The 18,305-nt window shown below is 53.8% G+C and overlaps 1 protein-coding gene across 2 annotated transcripts in view; it reads right to left on the bottom strand.

Annotated features, from left to right (window-relative positions):
- Positions 1-8,290, bottom strand: part of CIITA (class II major histocompatibility complex transactivator) — a 49,385-nt gene extending 41,095 nt beyond the window's left edge. Inside the window, exon 1 of one of the 2 annotated variants that reach the window (XM_012784938.3) lies at positions 8,134-8,290. In XM_012784938.3, coding sequence (XP_012640392.2) covers positions 8,134-8,185 — 52 coding nt within the window. In that variant the 5' untranslated portion in view covers positions 8,186-8,290. Of the gene's footprint in view, positions 1-6,565; positions 6,650-8,133 lie in introns of those variants that run through there. The other variant, XM_075995100.1, reaches the window with a different exon arrangement.
- Between the last annotated feature and the right edge of the window lie 10,015 nt (positions 8,291-18,305).

The following is an 18,305-nucleotide window of genomic DNA, read 5'->3' as shown; positions in this document are numbered from 1 at the left end:
GTCTCTATTTAGAGTATACAGTTAACAGTTGCCAGAGGCTCTATTGCCTTCTGCCAGGCCACATGTCACACAATCATGGCCTCTTTGGCACTTGGGTTTGCAGTCTCGGCTGGGACGCCCTCTGAGGTCCCTTCCTGCTCTGGAAAGATGGTGGCTCGGGATGGATGGGTGAGCAGGGCAGGGAGAGGCGGGATTAAACTCTGTCCTGCGGTGGAACTGAGACTCACAGCTCGCCAAGCACCCACATGGGCCAGTGCCACGAGGGGAAGGAGCAGGGAGCACTGGAGTTGCCGCACCTGGGTGCTGGTTGTGCCTTCCCGGCTCTGGTGCAGCTCAGACGGAAAGGGGGTAGCGGGATCACCCGGGAGCCGTGGGGCGGAAGGGCTGCCCTCCCGGCTTCCAGCAGCCTCGAGGCTCTTGGCATTGCCAGCACAGCTCCCTGCCCTTCCAGGCTTGAGCCAGCCAGTGGCAGGGCAAGGCGGCCCCAGAGCAGGAAAGCTGGGTATGAAAGCAAGATCGCCTCCAACCTCTGGCCATAGAGCGTCTCGGCAGTGGGCGGTGGGGCAAAGGAAGAAGGACGGGCACAGCCTTGTGGTTTCCAACGCCACTAGTCTCCGACAGCCTGGTGGGACGGGGCCAGCTCCGGGAGCCATGAGTCCTGGCATCTGGGCACTTGTTCTGCTTCTGACAGGCTGTGTGGCCCTGGGCAAGCCCACTGCCCTGTCTGGTCCCCAGGGCCCCTTGTCTGTTAAATAAGAGGACCGTACAAGAGCGGCGGCTTCCAAATACAATTTCACAAGGATCCCAAATCCCCGAACAGGTTAAGATAGAGCTGTTAGGTGAAACGGGATCCGGGGAGCCCGGAACCTGTCTTCCCCCAAATGGGCTGCACAGAATACAGTCTAAAAACACAGGTCCGATAAGCGAAATGAGGCAACCTGAAGAGGCGACAGACTGCACGTCTGGAAAAGGCGAAAGCATGGAGACACCGAAAAGGTCAGTGGCTGCCCGAGGTCAGTGGGGCGGGGGAAGAACAGGCGGAGCACAGATGTTTTGGACAGTGAAGCTATTTGGTATGACACTAGAAAGCTGGAGACACGACATCATACATTTGTCCAAACCCACAGACTATGCAAGAGCGGCCCCCAACGTAAACCGTGGACTTTGGGTAATAACCTCGTGGCGGTGCAGGTTCATCGATGATGACACATGCCTCATCCTGGCGGGGGACGCTGACGGCGGGGGTGTCCATGCATGTGTGGGGGCAGGAAGTAGGTCGGAAATCTCTGCACCTTTGCTCAATTTTTTCTGTGAACTTAAAAAGGTTCTACAAAAATAGAGTCTTTAAAAAAAAAAACAAACCACACATGACCCCAGATCACAGTTTGGTTCCCTTCCTCCACATACGCCCTGATTGGACGGTTTCGACTTGTGCAGTGGATGGGGTGGGGTGCTGCCCCGATCAGCCCCTTCTTCAGGACAGCCAGCCCCTCCTCCAGCCGCGGGGGCCTAGTGGCCCACAGCTGCCAGCTCAACCTCCCTGGGGTAGCCCAGGTCCAGTGACTGGCCCATGCGTGGTGTGAAGGTCTGGTCTCCCTGACTCACTTTGGGACAACCCCAAAGTCCGTGCCAGCTTCCCTGTGGGATTGTCTGAGACCGCTGTCGTGACCACATGGCAGCCCAGGTCCTACCTCTGCCCAATCCTGCTTTCTTCCCTTTTCTCTCTGGTGTTCCCCGCAGTGAACACCCCAGTAAACCTCCTGTGTGCACATCTCCACCTCCTAGCTGGGTTTCCAGGGACTCTGACCTAAGACCACTTGGTTCTGTTTTTCTCTAAGAGGGGCCTACAAATCACACAGAACCCCACGAAAGACACCCCAGAGGCCACCTCTGAAACTCAGGCAAGCCACCCGTCTTCTCTGGACCTCAACCGAGGACTCCCCCCCTCCCCCCACAGCAACGTGGAAAATCTTGAAACTCAAATGAGACGACTCCAGTTTGTGCGTGCGCTGGTAAAACGGCAAAGTTATTGGGGGTGAGGGGCCTGCGTGGGGGCGTCCCAGGACAAGAAGGGAGAAGACAAGCCTCCAGATTGAAGGCCGGCTTGCGTGGCCTCTCCGGCTCTGGCCTGCCTTCCCCTGCATGCCGCGACACTCCCAGCCACAGTCAATGACCTGGAAAGGAGTCCAGCGAGTTTTCCCAGAAGAGAACCTGACCCTAGTGCTGGGGTTGGGCGGTGGAGGGAGATTAGGATTTTGTGACTGCAGTTAGCAAAAACAGGCCCCAAGTTCCATCCCTGACCCCTCCAGCTCCATTTAACATAGTGCCCCCTGCTGGGTGCTAGGGACCCCCGAGATGAGACATGAGCGGGCCTTGCCTGCCAGGATCTGACCAGAGTCCAGCAGTGAACAGGTGGAGTGAATGAGCATTGCCTGGAGGTTAAACACACAGAGCCTGGCCTTCCCTCCTCTCCCCCCCCCCCCGTGGCTCTGGCGGGGCCCAGCAATCTGCATTTTTAAATGAGCATGTGCACACACACCCCCGCATGTCCCCCCCACAACTCACTTGCCCTGCAGTGATGCTGAGGCTTTACTGCCAAGGTAGTGTGGGTTTCCACTTGCCAAGATGACATCACCTCTTAGCTTGCTTTAACGTGAGGAAGTCAACAATTCTGCATCCCCCAAACCTTCCAGACCCTCCATGTCTGCAACCCTTCCACTTCTCTGCAGCTGGAAACCCCAGAACCAGATTGGACACTTCCTCGATTCTTACTTTTTCCTTCCTAAAGTCTCTTAGCTGCCCTCTGCTACCAGGCCCTTGATCTAGTAGTCCTCAGACCCTCAGCCTAGATTTTACAACAGCTTCCAGATCTTTCCTCAAATCCAGAGTCTCCCAAACTTATTCATCTGCTACTTTTATAATTTTTTGGCCATATCTGCACACCACCTGTTCTGTGATTTACCTTACTATTTTCCCTAAATGAACTTTTAAAGGAAACTTAAGTATATTTATTTTAAAAGCAAGCTTTCTCAAGCCAAGATAGTAAATCAGAATAAAAAAAAAATAAAAAAATAAAAAAAAAATAAAAGCAAGCTTTCTGGCTGGGCACGGTGGCTCACGCCTGTAATCCTAGCACTCTGGGAGGCCGAGGCGGGCAGATTGCTCGAGGTCAGGAGTTCAAAACCAGCCTGAGCAAGAGCGAGACCCTGTCTCTACTATAAAATAGAAAGAAATTAATTGGCCAACTAATATATATAGAAAAAAATCAGCTGGGCATGGTGGTGCATGCCTGTAGTCCCAGCTACTCGGGAGGCTGAGGCAGCAAGATTGCTTGAGCCCAGGAGATTGAGGTTGCTGTGAGCTAGGCTGACGCCACAGCACTCACTCTAGCCTGGACAACAAAGTGAGACTCTGTCTCAAAAAAAAAAAAAAAAAAAAAAAAAAAAAAAAAAAAGCAAGCTTTCTGGAATTGAAAGCTGGGAATCCAACAGATACTGGTACACCCATGTACCCAGCAGCGTTACTCACCATAGTCAAAAGGGGGAAACAGGCCGGGCACGGTGGCTCACGCCTGTAATCCTAGCACTTTGGGAGGCTGAGGCGGGAGGACTGCTTGAGCTCAAGAGTTCGAGACCAGCCTGAGCAAGAGCGAGACCCCATCTCTACTATAAACAGAAAGAAATTAGCCAAACAACTAAAAATAGAAAAAATTAGCTGGGCACGGTGGCACATGCCTGTAGTCCCAGCTATTCGGGAGGCTGAGGCAGGAGGATCGCTTGAGCCCAGGAATTTGAGGTTGCTGTGAAGCTAGCATGACACCATGGTACTCTAGCCGGGGAAACAGAGTGAGACTCTGTATCAAAAAAAAAAAAAAAAAGAAGAAGAAGAAGAAGAAGGTGGAAACAACCCAAGTGTCCATCAACAGATGAATGGACAAACAAAATGTCTAGCCATAAATTAGAATATTACTCGGCCTTAAAAAGGAATTATATTCTGACACATGTCACAACATGGATGAACCTGGAGGACACTATGCTAAGTGAGAGAAGCCAGACTCAAAAGGACTACTGTATGACACCACTTATATGAAATATGTAGAATAGGTAAATCTACAGAGACAGAAAGTAGAATAGAAGTTACTAGGGGCTGGGAGGAGGGGATAATGGAGGAGTTGTTTCCTAACGAGTACAAAGTTTCAGTTTGGGGTGACGAAAGAGCTGTGGAGATGGACGGTGGGGTTGCACAACACTTTGAATGCTCTTAATGCCCCGAGTCTCAATGGTAACGTTGATGTTATATATATTTTTATCACGATTTAACAAAAAGAAAACTTTTTCCCAGTGGGAAAAAACCTGAACAGTATCACTTACCCTTGAAAATAAAACAATGTTACCAAAATAACTCCAACTTCCCTACAGCTTTGTTAAAAAGAAACATTAGGATCCTTAGAGCACTGTTAAAGATGCCGACCCACAAAATCAGAGATTTTTCCCCTTAAGGAAGGAAGGATTGAAAGAATCTCAAAAGTATCGGGGTCTTGTGCATGAGAACCAGTGTCAATCACTGCCTGTATGTAAACTGTCTTTGGGCCACCAGTCACTCGCGTTCCGGTCTTTGGAAACATCCCTTCTGCCCACGATTCCTCGCAGATCTTTCTAAACAATCCCTTTGGAATCTATAGCAACTACACCCGACACATGCATATTCTCGGGTGGTTTTCCAAAATGCTTCTGTGAGTGGCAGGCGACCATGAAGACAGCTCTCATCTTCTACCCATTGAGCCTCAGAGAGGGGACGTCACCTGTCAGTCAAGGTGACTGAAGGCCAGTCTGCAGCCCAAGGAGAGAAGCTCGCCCCTCCCTCCGGTGACTTTCCTGATTGCCCGGGACGGAGCCAGGGCGGTGGGAGAGCATCCTTGCGTTCATTTCTGACTCTACTCTTCACAAGGTGCCAGGTGCTGAGGTCTCAAACACGAAAGCAAGTCACAGCCACCAGACAGGTCTCTCTTTGACTGCCCGGGACCTGCCCTGCCTTTGTGGAGGTTCACACCCACTCTCTCCCAGGCGCCGGGCTGGGCTCTCAGGAGACCCAAGCTCAAACCTGACTCTGCCAACTGCTTGCTATGTGGCCTCGGACAAAACCAAACCAAACCACGAAACCTCTCTGGGACTCAGTTTCCATGGAGGTTTTGTAACATACAGAGAATAAAGGGATTAGACCCCATCAGTCCAATCAAAGCCTTAGTGCCTCGCAGGACCTTTGGAGCACTAACATCGGAGTCCCCTGGGGCAGACAGGTGGTCTACCCTGCAGGGTCCGAGCCCTGCCCAGGCCTTGTTAATGGAGTCTGGGGGCGGGGCCTGGGAACCTGTACATGGGACAATCTCCAAGATCAGCCCCACGTGCCGGAAGGCGGGGACCTCCTGGCTCATTCATCTCTGAGGACCCTTCCACCTCACATTCTGAGACCCTTAGAGACCAGGTCGTCACCTAAAGCAGCCTGGGGTTTGGCAGGTAATGGTTTGCTGGGTCCCCCCACCCCCACTCTTTGGCTCCACCCAGCTCATTTGGAGGAAGCACCAATTTCCTTAATCCGATTGGGGAGGAGTATTTATTCATTTTTTTCCTTTGTTATGGGTAGCATAGAAGAAACACTTCCTGCCAAATTTAGGAACTCCTGGCCATGATTGGGGGTGGGGAGCTGTGGGCTCTTAGGCTGTGCCACCCCTCCCGCGTCACCTGGGGCGGAAAGAGGGGCTGTGGGACTCAGGGGACTGCAGGGTTTAAGAATTCCAGACAAAGCTAGGCGTGGCGGCTCCAATTCTGTCTCGAACCCCAGGGAGACAGCCTCCCCCCCACTTCAGGGGCCCTTTGGTGTCTCTCCCTTTAGTGGGCGTGGCTCAGGAGCGCAAAGCCAGGTAGACACGCCAGATCAAAGACAGTCCAGTCCAGGGGACCCACCCCTACCCCACGATGGTCAAAGAGAGGTGAGGATTTTTCCAGTCTCGCGCAGGGACCCCACCTGGCGAGCCCAGTACCCAGACTCCAGAGTCGCAGCGGAAATATGACCCAACAGAGAAACTGAGGTTCAGAGAAGGGCGGTCGTGGTCCCAAGTCCCCCGTACAGGAAGGGCCCGCGTTCCCCTCCCAGTGCCGCTACACCTCTCTGCCCAATCCAGCCCGCGCGGCAAGGGCTGGCCCCCGGGAGTGCCTCGGCGCCCTGCGCTCCTGTCTGCGTCCCAGTCTGCGTCCCAGCCTCCCCGCAGACACTCCCGCGCTTTCCCCGCGCTTTCCCCACCGCCTCCGCCTCCGCCTCCGCCCCCTCGCTCCGGCGCTCTGGGCGCAACAAGCCCAACAAGCCGAGCTCCCAGGACCCGGCTCCCAGGTCCTGCGTGGAGTCGTTCCAGGAATGCTGGAAACGAGCAGTTTCCCAGATCCACATTGCGCACATTCCTTTCCCTCTCCTCCCAGCCTTGCTGTGTGATCTAGGGTAAATAGCTGCCAGTCTCTGAGCCTTGATTCCCAGCCTGACTTCAGGGGCTGCAGAGGGGGCTTTGGTTACCTACCGCTGTTCTTGGGGCTCCTGCGCGCTGCCTGTGCCGGTGCCGTCTCCCTCCCGCCAGCTCTGGGGCCCCAGCCAGCCTGGGGCGGCCAAGTCCCCTGACCATCCCACCTCCCCCGCCCCACTCCCCCCCTGCTCTTTTCCCTTTCACTTTCACTCTGCACCACTGGGCTTGGCCCAAGCGGGGGAGCAAGCTAGCAGCTCCCGTGCCCACCACGTGCTTTCCCAGGAGTATCCCTGTGACACCCAACACCTCTGGGTCCTCCGGGAGGTCTCTTTTTTAGCCAGCTCCTCCTCACAGTGGCCAGCCCTGCCTCTGGGGAGGCTTTTAGGGCAGGAGCCCAGGCGACCTGGAGAAGTTCATCCCCACCCCACCCCCACTCCCCCCCCTCTGTTTATCTCCAGCTCAGCCAACCTCAAAAGTTGCAAATCATTGCAAACCACCCAGGCAGGGCACTTGGCCCCCAGAGGAGCTAGCTGAGCCGCTCACTCCTCCGCAAGCCCCTGGGAGGAAGAGCGACTCCCTCAGGTCCTTCACTGAACTCAAGCCCAGCCCTGGTAAGCCGTGTGCCCATGGTCACAGCCCCAGGTGGCAACAGTCCCTCCCTTCCTTCGCAGAGGTCCTGGTCCCCTGCCCTGCCCAGGGCTCGAGACTTTGAGGAAGTCATTTCCCCTTTCCAAGCCTGGATTTCCTCACCTGGAATTGAGGAAATCAATTGCAGATGGGCCAAAGTGACCTCTGACCTCTCTTTCCCCCTCAAACACTCCCCTCAACACCGACAGGACAGCCAGCCGACAGCGCTGGCAAACCTGTCATCAGCCCCTGGGTCACAGGGGAGTGTGACAAAAGGGTTCTCACCTTTTTAACTACACAGAAACAGCAACACCAATAACAGGAGGCTCCTGTGACAATATTTGGTTGCTACAATGTACCAGGCACTGTCCTAGACAAGGGCATACCACACAAGGCTAAGCATCAGCTGGGAGGCAAGCCTGCCACGCTGCCTTCAGAGCTGGGGCTGTATGTCTGTGCTATGCTCTTTGCACCAGCTGTCCCCTGTCCCCTGCCCCACTTCTTCTCAAACAACACCATCTGGAAACTGAGGAGAGGGCAGCGTCTGCCCAGGTGACCAGTTACCGCCAGCCGCCTGGAGCTCAACACCTACGCCTGGGGCTGACTCCGGTTTTGGTTTCCCTGCTTCCCCCCGGGGATGGGGTGAGGTCTGCAGAGGTCCCACCCTGTGTAAGCCCCCTCGATATTTACCCAAAACCAGACCTGGCAGTGAGAGGACATTTGCCAAGCAGTGCCAACACGCTAAGCGCTAACGACACGCCCCCTGAAAGTTTGACTTCTAGAACTCTTCAGCGCTGATAAAGCCCTCTCACATTCCCGGCACCTGGCCGACCTGAATTTTCCTCCGGTGGAAGGAAATACACAACCGCTTCACCCCTTCCGACAGCCTGCCCCAGCAAGGACGCAGACCTCTCTTCCCACCCCACCCCCCCCCCTCATTCAGAGTGATGTCTCTGTGCCAAGATCTCCCTGGAAACGTGCATTTTCAGCCTTCCTACCTTGGGGCTCTGACAGGTAGGACCCGGCAGGGCGTGGAGCCAGGCAACGCATGGTGCAGGGAGTGCAGCCAGGCCAGCAGCTCCTGGAGTCCACAGCCCTTCCTTGGGCCCTCAGCCTTCCCAAGGATGCGGTCCAGTCTCGTTGGATGCTCAGCTCAGAAGCAGGCAGCCTCATCACTAGCCTGTCTCCCTGCACGAGAGCCCGCCAATCAAAGCCAGCATGCAAAGGAAGCAAGCAAGGGACTGGCAGAAAACTCTCCCTGCCAGACGGCCCCAAGTCATCAGACGTCTTGTGTCTCAACACCCTCTAATTTGCCCACACTCCCTTAAGCCCCTCCCAGTGCCTCGGATGTTAATTTCAGTTCCTTACTGTGGACCACACGTGGCCAGCACAGAAAGTTGCAAGTTGCCTGTTGAGGGGACCGTCAACACTCTGGCATTCTGAGATGACAGCTGCAATGGAACCACACAGGTGGCAGCTGCAAATATCGGCCATCCTCTGCAGGATGGGACCAACAGCAGAGCGCCCACAAATAGCCTCAAGATAAACTGAGGGCCTTTTCTGGGAGACTCCCTTGACTCCCCTCCCCTTACCATCCTCAGCCTCACACCAAACTGCCCCAAATGTCCCTGGAGATCATGAGTGGTCCACCCATCATTTTTACTGCAAGACATTGGACGGAAACAGAAACTACACATAAAAGAATGTTACCCCAAATATGGTACGTTTACAGCCAGATGGTTTGGGTCGACCCACAGATGCGGTGCTCAGTAACTTTGACTCCCACAGTGAGAAAGTTAGTGTCTTTTCAAGTCTCTGCCCATCTTCCCGAAGAGAAAGTCTCAGTTTGCTGCTGCTATGTCTTTAACACCTCTTCTAATGCAAGATACTCCCATTCCTCAGAGCCTTCTGCCCTCAGCAGTTTCTGGCTAGAATCTAATAATATTGCTTTGCCTTCCTGTTTAATAGCTACCTGCTGTTTCTGGCATTCTTTTTCCTATTTGGTAGAATGTAAAGTTTTCTCTGAAAATAAAAGTGAGCAAAAAAATATATATGAGTGATTTGAAAAAATAACTATTGAGTAAATAACTAATGTGGGTGGTATTCAAATGAAGTTTTGGAAACAAGGACTTACATGCCTCATGGATTTTTACTGAAAGAGCACTGGGCTGGGAGACTGAAGAGCTGGCTGTTACTAGCAAGTGTGTGACCTTGGTCCCCTTCCTTCCTTTACACGGGCCTCAGTTTCCCCGTGTGTGCAATGAGGATGGTGCCTGTCTCTGTAGTGCGATTATTTTGAAGCGATCATTATTTTTAGAAGTCCCAGGGGGAAGTAGACAGACCAAAAAGAAATGCTAAGAGTCAATCTGAAACAGAGCCTTGTTTTGTTGGGCTAATGCAATAGACACGATGAACGTTAGACGTTCTAAGAAGTCTCGTTCTCCCGAGACCTGGTGTCAAGGGAGAGGCACCTCTGGCTGCTTAGCTGTCTGGAGACTACATACGGGGGTCCCTTCCTATTCTCAGACTCAGCTGACTCTGCTGCCCCCACACCCACCCAGCCCCACGGCCAAGGCAGCTTCGCGTCAGGGCAGAGCTTGGGACAGGTCAGCCCGGCCGATCGTCTCTCGCCGGGATGACAGCCCCTGCCCGGCTCTGGTCTCTCTACGTCTTCCCTGACGCCCTCCAGACCCACACACCGCAATCCGAGCGCGCCCGAGCCAACACGAGGCATTTCTGAGCGGGGCAGTGACATGTGTCAGCCCGTGTGTTCGGCAGAGGCTGCACATTGGCACCTGGAGGGACCAGGGCAGAGGGGTGAGCGGCTGTGGTCCCCGGCCGGGAGCCAAGGGGTGCCCGAATTCGAGCAAGGCAAGTGAGGGTGCAGAGATGGGGAAGGAGGCGCAGGATGGCTCAGAGGCAGCGTGGCCACCTTGGGGACTGAGGGAACGGCCGAGGTGCGGGGAGGGAGGGTTAAGTGGACTCCAGGCTCTCCTCTGTGAGAGTGTAGTGCTCACTGGCTCCTCCGCAGGACTCCCCAGAGGTGCTGGCCGTCCCCCTGAGCGCAGGTCTGCTCGGGAGAGAGTCAGTTCTCCCCAGACTGAGGGCGCTGTCCGGCCTCGCCAGCGGGATCCGCATTTCTTTGTCCCAAGTCAGGATCTAGCGTGACAGAGACCACTGGCAAGCAGCAGAGACATTGTTAAGGTTGCAGTCTGGGGTCCCCTGCCAAGTCCCAGGGGCAGATGGGGAGGAACGTGATCTTCCAAGTAAAGAATAATGTTCCAGAAGACACACCAGTGCTCGCTGCCGTCTGCCAGACTCTGCTCCGTCCTGCCCTGAACCCTCGCGCAGGTTGCGATGGCTCCAGGCCTGCTCTCCGCCTTCCCCCATTGGTCTAGATCTTAGCCATCCTGCCAGGTTCAAGTTCATGCCTTCCTCACCCTCCCAGCTGACAGTAACTGCCTGGCTCACTCTTTCAAAACTTGTTTCTACATTATCACCAAATTCCTATTGCTCAGGCATAGCGCCTGCCACCTCTGACTACATCATAACGCTGTTCACGTCTGGGGCCAGGCTTCTTCCTTACTTGTGGGCACCCCAGAGCCTACACAGAGCGGAGCATTTAAATGACAAGGTTGTTTGAGTGGATGGATGGAGTTTTGCATTTGAATGATCAAGGCAGCCTCAAGCTCCACAGGGACAAAGAGTCCTCCCCTATGAGGTTGTCAGTGCTCCATCCTATGCTTTTTGGTGGCCACCATAATTCCTAGCAGGTGCTAAGTAAATGGGGAAGGAGGAGGGAAGGAAGGAGGAGAGAAAGGAAGGAATAGAGATCAGTAAACAGAGAAGTAGATGAATAGATAGAATCAAACTGGTTTGTAGCCAAACAAGGTAGGGAGGCAGGAGGGCGTATGAGAAAGTAGGCCTATTACTGGGGGTTATTTGGTAGGAAGGCAGGTAAATAAGTTGATACATAAACATATGGGTGACTAGGTGGGTAGGAAAATTGATAAATTGATGAGCAGACATGAGAAGAAAAGTCTATATAATGCACAGGTTGAAGATACACGTGGATCAATCGAGAAGCAGACATGAGCCGGTGGGCAGACAGACCAGGCAAGCCTGAGGGCAGGCAGGTGGAGAGACAGATGGACAGTAGGCTAGGACACAGGTGAGCCACAGGTGAGCCACTCAAGCAACAGAGAACAGACACCGCCCCTGCTTGGGTCGGGTGCCAGGCGGGGAGGCAGGCTGCATAAGGAACAGGCTGGCCGGGGAAAGCCTGTGGAGAAGCGCCAGCTTCCGGGCACATATGCTTTTCCTTCTGCGGCTCCTGGGGCGAAGCTGCAGCGGGTCTGGGTGCCTGGGAAGCAGCCCAAGGGGAAGGGACGGAGTCCCCGTCGCCAGCGCATCTCCTCCCAGGAGGCTAAGGAGCCTGCTGGAGCAGGGCAGGGGCTGGTTCTTGGGAAAGGGAGGCTGGAGGGCAGGAGGATGCAGCCTCTCCCCTCTCCCGCCAACCACAGCTCTGATTTCTCTCACCCGCAAGGCCAAACGGGGGAGGAAGCTGGAGGGGGAGGGCTGGCAGCCTGTGCTGCCTTCCAATAAATCAGGCAACATCTCTTAGAAGGAACCCTTGTTCTCTGGGAAGTTCCTGGAAAAGAGGCCTCATGGACAAAAACACCGCGTAAGGAGAACACAGAACAACAGAAACAACAAAACAGAACCAACGCAAACAGTAAAATATAAAACCCTGGCAGGGGTGCCCCGTGGCCTCTGCAGAAAAGGCACCTCTGTGTTTCCCGTGCCATTGCCACACTCAAGGCCAGCCGGTCCGCGCTCGCTTGCAGCTGTCCTTCTATTCACCTCGGGCTTGTGGTTGCCTCAAACACCAGCCCCGGGCTGTTGAGTCAGAACCAGCTTTCTCTTGCCGGGAATGGATGTGCCTCGCATGGGACGGCGTCCCTGAACCCTTAGAACAGCGACTCTGAGTGCTATTACATTATCACCTCCATTTTACAGATAGGAAAGCTGAGGCCCAGGGGAGCCCCGGGAAGTGCTCAAAGTGGTCCCTCTTGGAATCAGGGGTCCAGGACTGGCATTCGGGCCATCTGAGGGCACAGCCCACATGCTTATTCAATGTGCCAATCCCAGAATGGGGGACACGTGGACTCATTTCTCGTAGGCACAGAGCACCCAAGCATTCAGCAACTCAGCACTGTGTTTTGCATGCAGTAGGTGTCTAGATACTATTTGGAGCCCCCAGTGAGACTGCAGAAATGATTGTTTTCTTGGCACTTCAAAGCCCTGGCTTATTTCCCCCCGCTCAAGCCTCCTTGTCTGGCGTGTATTCCGGGCCACCTCACGCCAGGTACTGCCTCGAATGGTTTTCCAGTTGCTGTCTCATTTAACCCTCACTACAGTCCTGGGAGATTTGCATCAGCGCTCCCATTTTAGAGATGAAGGCACTGAGGTTCAGAGTGGCCCACGGCTTGTAAGTTGCAGAGCATGGCCTGAGATCCAGAGCTGCCCAGCTTCCAGCCTGGCTCTTGCTCTATCACCACCCGGCCTACTCGGCCTAGCGCCCCCGCCCGCCCTGGCTTCTGGTTATCCTTCCAGGTGTTTGATTTCCCACGGAGGCTAAGAGTTCCTTCGGGGCAAGGGCCTTGACTTTCAGGCCCCTCCAACCTTTCCTGGGGCTGGGTGCCCATGAGCTGCTGTGCGTGGCACAGAGCCAGCCCCTCACGGCCACATCCCCAGCCGTGGGCGCCCTGCACCCTTGCAGAGGAGGCTCTGCAATGTCTGAAGGTGCCTTCTGAATCATCCGGCTACTTTCAGTCTGAAGGCTGCCTACTTATTTCGGATAGATTTACGGTATCTTCTTGGGCTGTTTAGAAGAGGAAGCCAAGCAGAACGTACTACAATAGGCCTGGACCCGTGAGACCCAGCAGCCCCCTTCCGCAGGCCATGACCTGAGGCAAAGCACTTAGCTTCTTCGTGCCTCAGTTTACTCGTTTGTAAAGTAGAAATAATGGTAGTACGTGAACTGTCTATCCATCCCTCCACCCACCCATCCACCCATCTGTCCATTCAACATTCTATAAATACATATGGGTCACCTGCAGGTGCCCAGGCCCCGTGCCAGGCACTTGGGATACGCCGCGACCCAAACACAGACCCACGTCCACATGGGGCTTATTTCCCGGAGGGGGAGTCAAACAACAAGCGCCACACACGATCCAAAACTAAAATACATACAAGGTGGAAAAGAATTGCAATCCGGGGAGGGGGCTCGGAGGGTGGGAGGGGAGCGTCCATTCTAAATGGGAGGCTCAGGGTAGGTCTCATCAATAAGGCAACGTTTGAGCAAAGAGTTGAAGGACGTTAGGGGGCTGGCCAGGAGGATACCTGGAGAAGAGCGCTCCAGGTGGAGGGAACGGCACGTGCAAAGGCCCGGGGGCAGAGAGCGTGCTGGCGTGTCTAGGGGGAACTCACAGGGCCCGTGCGGCTGGAAAAGGTGAGCAGGGCCCAGGGGAGTAGCGAGTGAGAGCGGGGAGGGGATGAGGGCTGGATTGCGAAGGGCCCTGTGGCCCAATGTCCGGATTTAGCTTTTCCTCCGGGTGACAATAGGGGCCAACACAGCACTGAGAGCAGCAGAGCCAAGTCATTACAGGGTGGTTGAGAGGGAGGGTCACAAAACCCCACGCGGATGATTCCCTTTTCTGAGCCCCCCTGGAAACTGAAGTCAGTGGCCTTTATGTCCAATCCATCCGATTCTCTTTCCCTGTCCCCTCTTCCTCTCTGAAGGCTGTCTGCGGCACACCTGCCCGCTGTCCCAAGCCAGGCCTGGCAGCCCTGGAGAGAGCCCTAGGTGGGGGGGGGGCAGGGAGGGGGGGTCGTTGGGGTGGGAGGGCAGAGAAAGAGATTTGTCCCGCTCCGAGTCCCAGCTCCGTGAAGACCACACCACCGTGAGCACAGTTCCACTTTCTGGAGGCACGTGGCATCAGAAATAAAAATATGACATCCCCAGGGAGGAAACAGAGTCAAATAACAGGAACCAGAAAGCAGGGAGGGAGGGGCCGAGGGGGCGGGCCGCAGCCCTGCAAAGGCCCTGCGGACAGGATGCCGTGGCTCCTCCCCCAGGTGGCATCTGCACCCCACCAAGGCCACACCGGATGCTCACACCAAAGAAGACGATTCCGGTGGCAAAGATGCCACCCTGCTCCCCCCCACACCCCCCGTCTGCAGGGGTGAGGAGGGAGAGAGTGAAGGACGCATCCTAGGGACCACGGAAAACACCTAGGCGGGAATTTAGCCCCAAGAAAAGCCAACCCCATATAAGCTGATGTCTTGGCGGAAGACTTGGAGAACGCCAGCGTCGCCCTGGTGCCTGAGGCCAGGCCACCAAAGGGCATTTTAGTCCCTCAAGGCCAGGTTGAGTAGGAAAAGCTTCCGTCTTAGCTCCAGCCTTCACCCCTTCCCACGCAGGGACCCGGGGCAAGTTGCATCACCTCTGGGCAGTCCTGTCTTCTTCTTTAAATGCTAAATAGGGATGGCGATCGCTGAAGGGAGAACCGAGAGGGTGGCAGGCTGTGCCCGGCACACGGCAAATACACAGTGTTAATGTTGCCGTCACCATCTCAAGGTTTGCTTGGAGAAGGAGGCAGAACAAGCACTGTCTTTACAAAGTTGCAGCATTGCAATGAGGTGAGCACCCCTTCCCGACTGGGAAGGACCGTCTGGCTGTAGGAGGAGCTAGGGATGCCAGCAGGAACCCCAAGGTGCAGCTTGTCTCTGTGGTTTAAGACGCGGGAGTGTCATCCACACTCTTTGAAAAAGTGAGACACTCATTCTTTCTCTCCCTGTGGGCTGTTCTTGTTCTCTCTTTCCCCCCAGATTCTCCCTCTTTCTCTTCCTCTGTCCGTCTCTCCCTTCCTCCCTCTCCCCCTCGCTTCCTCTCCCGGTCTCAGTCTCCCTGTCTCTTTCCATGTCTAGCTCTCCCTTCCTTTCTCTCTGTCCCTGTCTGTCTCTCTCTGCCTCACAGACACCCCCCGCACACATGCATGCACAGGCAAATACACGCACGTGCACACCTGCTTGTGCACGCACACCCACACGCACACGCGTGCACGCCGGTGTCCTCCGCTCTCCAGCTCTTTGACCCTTCCTCTCTGGGCACCCCATGTCTCTATTTGTGACCCGCACTGATTGCGCCTGCATCCGCCTTCCCCACTGGGCTGCGAGCCCGGTGAAGGCAGGGGCTGGTCTGCCCGCCTGGGCAGCCGCGGTGCCGGCGTGTCGTGGGGGATCAGGGAGGGAATGCCGCAGGCGTGCGGTGGGGTTCCCGGGCTGGGAGGCACACCCAGCAAGGCAGACTGAGCTTTCCAAGTCCCCGCCGCTCCTTCCAGCTCGCTAGACACCCGAGCCTGTGCAGTCTGCCTCCCCAGTGATGTCCCTTTCAGACAGCCGGGAAGGTGCTTGAGCTGCCTACGGCCAGTCATTGCTCCTTGAGGGAAAGGTGCCAACTTACCGCCATGGTCCCTAAGGCCGGGGCTCCTCTTGGCCGCGGGGGCCTGCAGCCCGCTCCAGGCCCACTCCAGGAGGGCCAGGTCCAGGTCTCCTTTCTCCATCAGGGTCAAGGAGATCTTCCTGGCCAGAGCCTCCCCGTCGGGCTCGTGGAGCAGGGCACGGTGGTACTCCCTGGAGAGAAGCTGCTCCTCCAGCAGGCTGTCCAGGAGGGCCCGCACCTGGCTCGGCAGGTGGCTGGACAGCAGCCTTTGCACCTGGGTCAGGATGGCCTGGAAGTGATTCATGGTGGCACCCGGAGGCAGGGCAGCCGCCTAGGCCGGAGCCCGGGATCTCCGCTCACCCGACCTACAGCATCCAAAACATGAAGTGAAAATCAGGACGAGGGAACCTCTGCAGTTTATTGCAGCTCATTCCTGCTTAGGAAGATTTCCTCATTTGCGTTGTAGGCTGGGGCTCCTGACAAGCGGACGGAAACGGGCTCTCGGGTTGATTCAGACCCCACAGATATTTGCTGGGTGCCACCCACGGGCGTGTGCCAGAGAAAGCCCACAGCCTCGGGGATTCCGTGTGATTCAATCGAGTATTGACTGAGAGGAGGGGAACCTGCCTCTGTAGAGGACCTATACGGTGATGAGTCTTTTCGGATGCTCTATCGAGGCAAGAAGGCATTGTGGCAGGGAGGTTAAGGCAGATGGGGTAGACAGTAATCTGCTTGGGTTCAAGTCCCAGATCCACCTCCTGCCAGTTATGTGACCTTGTGCAAATCACCTCGCTTTTCTTAGCCTCCATTTCATCTGAAAACGTGGAGTGATATAACAATACTTATCTCATAGGGTTTGGGGGAGGATTAGATGAGATAACATATATATATATAAACATATAGATCATTTAGTGCATTTCCTACAACAATATGAGCCATTGTTATTATTACTAATTATGCAAACAACTGTCACCTGGAGTTTAACCTCGCTAAACCTCAATCTCTTCCTCTGCGAAATTTCCCAATAAAAGCAATCCAATCCCATTGAATTGTCTAGAGGATTAAAACAGACAATGCATTTAAGGAATTTAGCACCGGGCCTCGTAATCGCTTAATGAACACGGACTATTTGCTAAGATCATTCCCAATAAAAATATTAGTATTGTTTCGTGCAACATTGCTAATGCACAAAACAAAGGATTTGCATAGGAAACAGTCTGTTTTGCGGTTCTAAAAATCCCCAACCTGTTTTTTTTTAAAAAAACCATAGCTGTTTGATCTCCCTGCCCGTTCTACAGCACACCATGACCTTGTTCCCTCTCCCGGCCTCAGCTTTACCATCTCTCCAATGGGACCATTTGCATCGTTCATTTAAGTGAGACAAAGAAGGATTCCCACTTCCAGGATGGCTGAGTAGCTCCTATGCGACCAACTCTACCACAGATGACAGCCGTAAACTCTGGGGAAAATATAAAAAACAACTATCTGGAGGCCCTGGAGAGTGACAGAACAGGCAGATACTGGAAAGGAATCAACACATGGAGAACGAGAACACCACTGGTGGATCTCCCAGCTCATGAGTTTGGTCTGAAGGCAGGTCCCAACCAGTGCTGCGAACAGCAGTTAAAACTTTGATTTTAAAAAAGGGAAGTTTTACTGTCCTAGATAACCGGAGGACAAAATTTGGGGCAAAAATGACTGCTGGAAAGTAGCAATCCCAAAGAGGAGAGAAACAGAGAGGAACAGCCCCAAATTCTGTGCATAAACTGTCCAAATGTCAATATCTGGCTGACCCTGGACCAGGTGGGTCATCACAGCGCAGACTCCAAGCAGCTCAGCTACAGCCGAAGGAGCTGAACTGAGATGTGAGTTGCAGGACAGTAGACTGGGGGTAAGAGATTTTGCATTTCATTCCAGCCATGTTATGTCCCTACTGAAAAAAAAAAAACAACAGAAATATTAATACTGTTCAGATTATAACAGAATCCAGAGTGTTTATAACATATTCCTAATGTCCCATATAGAATCCAAAATTACTTGACACATGAAAAAATAAGAAACCCATTTTCAAGAGGAAATTAATGGAAACATACCCCAAGATGACCCAGATATTGAAATTAGCAGACAAAGGTTTTTAAAGTAGTGATTATAACCATGGAGGGTAAACATAAAAGATGTAAAGGAAAATATTCCCATAAAAATGAGAAGATAGGAAATGTTGGCATAAAAATAGAAATAAATAAAAAATAAGCAAATAGAAATTATTAAAGTAAAAGTACCATATATGAAAGTTTATAAGTCACTGAATGGCGGCTAGGTGTGGTGGCTCACACCTATAATCCTAGCATTTTGAGAGGCTGAGGTGGGAGGGTCACTTGAGACCTGAAGTTCAAGACCAGCCTGGGCAATAGCTAGACATCATCTATACAAAAAATAGAAAACTTAGCCAGGCATGGTGGCATGCACCTGTAGACCCAGCTACTTGGGAGGCTGAGGCAAGAGGATCTGTTTTAGCCCAAGAGTCTTAGGTTGCAGGGAGCTATGATGATACCACTGCACTCTAGCTGGGGTGACAGAGGAAGCCTATGTCTCAAAAAAAAAAAAGTTACTGGATGGGATTAACAGCAAAATGAGATAGAAGAAGAAAAAGAAATTTTAAGATGG

Source organism: Microcebus murinus, chromosome 19 (genome assembly GCF_040939455.1).
Source record: "Microcebus murinus isolate Inina chromosome 19, M.murinus_Inina_mat1.0, whole genome shotgun sequence".
Lineage (NCBI taxonomy): Eukaryota > Metazoa > Chordata > Mammalia > Primates > Cheirogaleidae > Microcebus > Microcebus murinus.
This window is presented reverse-complemented; position numbering and strand designations above follow the sequence as displayed.